This window comes from Zingiber officinale, chromosome 6B (genome assembly GCF_018446385.1).
Source record: "Zingiber officinale cultivar Zhangliang chromosome 6B, Zo_v1.1, whole genome shotgun sequence".
Classification (NCBI taxonomy): Eukaryota; Viridiplantae; Streptophyta; class Magnoliopsida; order Zingiberales; family Zingiberaceae; genus Zingiber; species Zingiber officinale.
Window position 1 is genome coordinate 11,797,486 of NC_055996.1, and position 7,151 is coordinate 11,804,636.

The 7,151-nt window shown below is 40.4% G+C and overlaps 1 protein-coding gene across 2 annotated transcripts; it reads right to left on the bottom strand.

The window, feature by feature from the left end:
* Positions 1-2,263: 2,263 nt before the first annotated feature.
* Positions 2,264-6,643, bottom strand: LOC121991992 (probable inactive leucine-rich repeat receptor-like protein kinase At3g03770). 2 transcript variants are annotated; one of them, XM_042546088.1, is made up of 9 exons: positions 6,392-6,643; positions 6,209-6,293; positions 4,738-6,138; positions 4,343-4,476; positions 3,488-3,728; positions 3,203-3,405; positions 3,072-3,118; positions 2,817-2,928; positions 2,264-2,716 (listed from the first exon to the last, which is right to left on the bottom strand). In XM_042546088.1, exons 3-9 carry the CDS (start codon positions 6,071-6,073, stop codon positions 2,441-2,443), a joined length of 2,349 nt encoding a protein of 782 aa, XP_042402022.1. In that variant the 5' UTR covers positions 6,074-6,138; positions 6,209-6,293; positions 6,392-6,643; the 3' UTR covers positions 2,264-2,440. The 2 variants fall into 2 exon arrangements, with proteins under 2 accessions (XP_042402022.1, XP_042402021.1); XM_042546087.1 differs by lacking the exon at positions 6,392-6,643 and having other exon boundaries at positions 6,209-6,385.
* Between the last annotated feature and the right edge of the window lie 508 nt (positions 6,644-7,151).

The following is a 7,151-nucleotide window of genomic DNA, read 5'->3' on the forward strand; positions in this document are numbered from 1 at the left end:
AAATTATTCGACCTAAATGTGATCCATTTATCTATATTGATCCTGTCCGAACCCGGAGTCAACGGACACTGGGCACGCGGCGCTCCCTGCTGGATCCTCGAGTGCTCTGGCGAACCTGCAGCAAAAACCGAGCCAGGAGGGGTGTCCCGGCGACGGCCCTCCGACGCTCAAGTCAGGCGAGGAATAACAAAAAGGTGGCCTCAAGATGAAGACTTGCGTACCTCCGGTGAAGAAATGGAGACCTTATATAGACCTCTCGAAGGAGCCTGGGCGCGCCAATCAAAGCAATCACCTGCTTTCGACCATGCCCAAGTAAGGGTCTGTCAGAAGGATCATGTTCAGGTATGGGTCTGTCAGAAAGACGCCCATAAGGCCATACCGCCACTGTATCAACCTCTCCACGATGTGACGGCGAGATCCTCCATCGTACACTCTCGTGTATGGCGTAATCATCAAACATACCCTTGCTGACACCCCATATCCTGAGCCGAACGAATAGGCCGCTCGGCTAACCTTCATACCCTCGCCCTTAGCCTGGCCGAACGGACCACCCACTCGGACCTTCGGTCCCAGCCGGGCAGACGCCTCGATCGGCCATTTGGTTCTCCTGCCTTGGCGTCGGAAACCCCGGTCCATGACTGAGTTATCTTTGGTTCCGCTCGGACCCACTCAGCTGCTCGGCGCGGCCATTAACCGCTTAGTCAGCCCTCCATCTGTCCTCAAGCTGAGACCCTTCAGGAAGTGGATCCCCCATTCTTACCGCCGGATCATATATTTAATCCAAAACCGACCTTAAATGACCCACAACTAGAATCAAATCCGAACCCGACCTAAAATGATATATTTATAAAAACATATTTATCTTAACTCAAACTTAACTCGAACCTAATCCAAAAAGACCTATTTTACGATTACGTTTGGTTGGGTGTAATGTAATCTATCTTGTAATATAATCAAATTTATAATGTAATATAATATAATCTTGATTACATTACTATGTTTGGTAATGCAATGTAATGTATGTAATCTTTGATTACAAAAATGATTACATTCTTTTGTTTGATGTCCATTATTTTTTATAATTAATGTAATTCGTATTATTATAAAATAATAAAAATATCCTACGACCTCTACCACCGTATTTTATTTGATTGCCGGAGCTTGCGACAATCAGCGGTCGTCGTCATTGGCCTCCTCCGCCGGCCGCCGTCGGTTGTCGACAACCGACGACAACAATAATCGCCGAAGAAGTGTTGAACAGAGCCAAAGAAGTTGCGAGCTCGGGAGGCGGAGGAGATGGCAAAACTGTCGGATTTACAAACGGATTTGGTGCAATTAGGGGCGGCGCTGAACGGCGACCATGCCCTTGCCGACGAGTACCCGGTGAGGCTGGCGGAGAGGATGACGATGGCCGACGGTACTCGGTACGTGCGAAACGCCTTCAAGGCGTTCTTGGAGGAGTGCGAGAGGTGCCAGAAGGAAGGCGTGGACGGGTCGATAGGGCGGTGGCGAAGAGGAAGAGGCCGGCGACGACCTTCTTCGGGAAAGTGCTCTCTTGCTTGGCTTGCAACACGTCACATGATTGATGAATCCATGAATTGAATTAATTCAAGTGCCTCGAAAATTAAATCATGTCTAAGTGATGGCAATAAAATCTAATATAACTAAAAGTATCAACTCAGCTACATCTATGTACGTAGTCAATACAGTGGATCCCACAATCATTCTTAGAAGATACTTTCTCTCGATATAATACTTCAACATTCATGCTTTTAATTTTTAATTATTGTTTCTTTTGTATTTATGATTTATATATTATTTTACTTATTAAAAAAAAGGGTAGAATATCAGTTAAACAAAATCTATAAAAAAAACTTGAAACCTAAGATGATCGGTCTAGTTTATGAAAATTTTTCACATGTCATTGAGATAAATTGAAAAATCTAACATTCTATGATTGTGTATCATATTTGAAGAAAAAAAATCTTTACAGATATATCATAATTAGAGATCAAATTGCAAGTGCTTGAGTGACACCTTGACCCTACATTGTAGTCCCGAGGGCTATAAAATAAAATATAAAGTTTCTAAAGATTGTTGTTCATTCAATTTATTGTTAAAAATTAATATTTTGTCAAAGACGATTCGCTCTCCCCAAACCTTCATATATGATTACCTAATTTGGGCCTTAGTTGATCCGTGCTCGTGTTTGTTTAGGTCCGAAAGCTTTATTTTTAAATAAATTAAACAATTAAGCATCTACTTTAATAAACTATCACACATGTACTTAACTAACACTGAACTGAAGGTCCCTTATAGTCATACATTGATAGATAGATATATTGACAACATAAGTAACTTTAACCACCTTAATCGAAATATTCTGCCAGTTCACAATAAACAGATTGTGAGGAATGGCATCTCCTATCGCGAAACCGACTCAGAGTGCAATAGGCGATCGAGAAGGCCAAGAAGGCGAACGAGATGATTCTTCGCAACTTTGAGATTCTCCTCCCAAAGACTCTTGTACTTGAGCAGCAAACTGCAAGTTCCACAACACATCTTCCGCGGAAGGTCTCTGCGTTGGTTCCTCCCTGAGGCACCTAAAGCAAATCTCCATGACAATCTTCAGTGCTTCGTCGCTGCATTGCCGGCTTATGACCGGATCCACAATGCTTCTCCTAGCAGTTTCGTCGGCTAAAATACTTTCGCGCAACTGCAATAAGGAAAATGCTCACATCTTAACAGCTCCAAAAGAATGCCACCTTTTTTTGTTCTACCATCACAAACATAATAGAAATAATCATATTCCTCACCTCATCTTTCGTTATATCAACTTCTGATGTCGATTCAATTGGCTGTCCAGTTATAATTTCCAATAAGATGACACCAAAATCATAGATGTCGACCTTATCCGTATGCTTTGACCTGCAACAACAGATCATGACAAGATTCTATATGATATACAATGGATGAAAACTCACAAGATTTTGATGTGCGCTAGAAAAATGTAACTATAATTTTCTAGACATTGTAAGTACAGAGTGCAATTCCAGAAACTCTCCACAAACCTTTCCCCATGCTCATTCGATCCACTCGAAGAACTTGTAGGCAATCCCTGCATCGGGACGACAAAAAGGATGTTAGACAATATTTACTGACCGATCAACATGAACCAAAGGGCCAGAACATATTATAATACCGATGTTTTCCTGTTCTCTGCCAGTAGTGGAATATTATAGCTGCTTATTTTTGCAACAAGATTCTGATCTAACAGTATGTTAGTAATTTTCAGATGGTTATCGAATAAGCCGGGTATTATACCCCCGTGCAAAAACTGGATACCCTTTACTATGCTGATGGCAGCTGAAATCCTTTGCATCCATGTAAGCCTCGGTCCTCCAGCTGAAAGAAAAGAATTTGCAAAAAAATCAATAAGAATGCCTAATAAGCTATAGAGATTCCATTAACTGAATTGCTTTCATACCTGATATGCTGGTTCTTAATGTCCCATTTGTCACGTATTCGAAAATGAGAAATAATCTGCTGATACTTGAATCATCGAGGTAATAATCAAAGCAATGACCAAGGGCACTGACTAAGTGGCGATGCCTAAGCTTCGAAATTAGTTCAATATGGTGATTGAACGTTTGAGAACTCTGACCCTTCTTAAACTTAAAGCACTTTATCACCACTGAAGAACCGTCTCTGAGGTTGCCTTTGTATATCTGATGTCACAGAAAAAAGAAGAATGGTGAAATAAACTATGAGAAAAGCTTGGAAATTTGTAGGGGAATCCATAGACACTCCCATGCATTTCCAATTTCGAAATCAAATTAATCAGCTCATAAATATACCATGTATCTAGTACACCTGTTAGGCCGTACAGAAACACAACAACTAAAGAAATATGCGAAGAATAACTTTGTGTCATTACTGACCAAACACACAATAAAATAAAAACAGTGTAGCAAAGATGAGAATGTTAATATAAACATGCAGAGTTACTAAAAGGATAAAATAAATAACTATTGATATTCGAGTGCAATTATGCATAGCTCCAATAGATCAATCAAATAAATAACTATGAGAGTGGAAGGTGTAAGTGGTAAAGAGAGATTAATGAAAACATTAGTCGATGTAATAAAAAATGATTTAGTTGATTCAATTGTTATTAGTCTTCAAACCTAGCGTTAGAGTTGATGAAGGAAAAAGATTCATATAGTTTATCCTAAAGAGTTGGGAAAGCACAATCTGATGATAATGAAGACGGCTAAACAGACAAAGAAGCACAATCAAGAAAGCATAACAAACTTGAGTTGTGTATGAGATAACAATCTACCTGACCATGGCCACTTTCCCCCATTAAGCTTGAAGTTTCAAAGTAATTTGTAGCAGCTTCAAGTTCCTCCAATGAAAATGATTTGTATGTCGGAATGCCAAGTGCCGCCAGCTTCATTGTTTGAGATATGTACCCTTTTAAATGAAAAGGGAACAAATAACCAAAAATGCATAATTTATATGTAAGATCAGGTATGTAGCATGCATAAAATATCACAAATGCTTGAAGGTGAATGACAAAGAGAAAATCACATGCCTGAGTTAACAAGTCAGACTTGTCAACTGCCCTCTTCTTATTAAATGTGTATATTGAAGAATCAGTTTAGCAAAATAACTGGGTTAAGTTATTAAAAAACAAAACAAAATCAAAGAACACATCAGAGTGAGAGACTATACTTGCATCAGCCAGCAATTTGGAAGGAAAACCATTTGAAGCATGCTCCACTATTCTTCTTGGAGGTTTCTTGGTTGCCCTCCTGATACTTCCTCTTCTGAGTGCAATGAAGACTGCAACACCGGCTAATGAAAAAATTCCAACAACACCAATCACTACACCACTCACAACAGTCACTTTTCCACCTGATTTTCCTTTTTGGTGAAGAGGCAATATTTCCACAGCCAAAGCTTGAGTCTGGCAAAACGAGTATGGATGCTGACTATGATCTTTAATCTTCAAGCAATTCGAGGCGTACATAAACATCTGATTACTAGAATTTGAAATCAGGCATGTTGGCAAGTTACCAGACAGAAGATTCATAGACAGATCTACAAAGTGAAGGTCATCATTGCATGTCATGTTTCCAAAGAGCATTCCAGTGAACCTGTTTCGAGCAATATTTAGGTATCGAATAGAAGGAAGGGACAACAGTGATGGCAGAAAAGGCCCAACAAATTTATTGGAAGAGACATCCAACTCTTCGAGTAAAAAATATGAGCTAAGATTAGTGGGCAAGCCTCCGCCAAACCTATTTTTTCTCAAATTGATAGTTGCGACCTTCCTACTCAACTGCGGGAATGTAGGTCCAAGGAAATTGTTCTCCACATCAAGCACTTGGAGGTTGGTTAAGCTACTAAGATCAGGCAATTCTCCAGACAAACTATTCGATGAGAGCACGAGCACCCTAAGTGATTTCAGTACAGAAAATGAACTCGGAAGTGGCCCACTTAAAGTGTTGTTTTTCAAACTTAAGAGGGCCAACAGAGGAAGATCACCCAGTGCATCAGGAATGGAACCACTAAACATGTTATGATCGAGTATAAGAGTTTGGAGATTCCTCAGAGTATAAATTCGTCGAGGTATGGTGCCATACAAGTAATTTGAGCTCATATTGACGATCTCTAAACCAGACAATCTAGAAATCTTTGCAGGCACAGGACCCCAAATGCCCAGTGATGTCAAGGAGAGGACCTTCAAGTTTGGGAGACGAGACAAAGTGGTGAAAAAGGACTTGATCAAGAAACTACGTGGAAGAGGTGGAGAACTCCCACTACCACTTATGCGCAACTGAGTTATGCTCTCTTCATAGCAAGCGACTGTCAGATACGGAGTTGGGTCAGCATTGCAGAAGTCTGTATTGATGTCCCAGGCGCTCAAAACGGGTGGATAGTTTAGGAGTGCCTTGATTCTCAAGAGTGACCAAGCTTGAGAAGATTGCAGCTGGTATGTGCGAGGTATAAGGATCAGAACCATAAACACAGTGAGCAGACTAGAAACCAAGTTTCCAGGAGCCATCGAAGCTGAAACACACTATTTTCCTCGATTTTCTCAAAAAGATCACTGCTTTCTGTACCAGAATACTGCAATAAAACCGAAGCAGTCAAGATTTTGATCCACTCGATTTACCAGAAACGAAGAAATGGAGCTTACCTTCAGGTGATGAATTCCGAGAGAACGAAGCTGGGCGTGCAAAATTCCGACTTTGAATCTCTACTAATCGAAGAACAGCTCCCATCTGTCGAAAAAGCAACAAAGTTCAGTATTTTCGTAAACCTCCTCGACCATCGATTCCGTCGGCCTCAAATCCAAATAGAATAGAAACGTAGCCGGTACCGAGACACAGAAGAATAGCTGCCCCTCATTCTCCTCAGATTCTCCCTCCATCACGGGTGAACTACCAGTGAATAAGTCCAAAATCTTTCGGGGGGCCGCACTGGAAGTGGACAGGAGAGTAGCACGGTGACGACAAAACCCTAATCTCCTTTTTCCGGAACTCCAAGGGCGAGGTAATCCCACCATTACCGTGATCGGAAGCATCAAGATGAGATAAGAGGTAATTCCTCTGACTCGATTCATCAACCTGAGATTGAAATCTTACGCTTTGGCCTCTCTTCCTCGCCCGTGACGCTGTCAGTTTGCGTCGCGTCTGGTCTCGTTACTTTGGCTGGCGCCATTTCCGAGCTCGTAGCGGGTCGGATCCGCCCGTCTTTGTTTGGATACTCTGAATCGACCAAAGCCGATCCAAAAACAATTAGCAATTGCTAAATGCAATATATCTTTAGCAAATATAAACTTTATTTTGAAATTAATAAAACATTTAATTGATAGTTAAAAATTCTTTTAAAGTTATAATTTGTTTAGGTAAATGTTCTAAAAAGTGTTAGGCAGTAGGCAATAGTCATCCACTACCCAATACCTAGGTGAAATAATATTTTTTTTACTAAATTTCTGCCAATCGATTGGATCAGTGTTCAATCGATTGACCAATAAATTAACAATTTATTTCCTTACAAAACTTTTATCCATCGATTGATAATATTCAATTGATCAGCCAATCGATACTAAAAGCTTCTTTAAGAAAAAAATATGTATA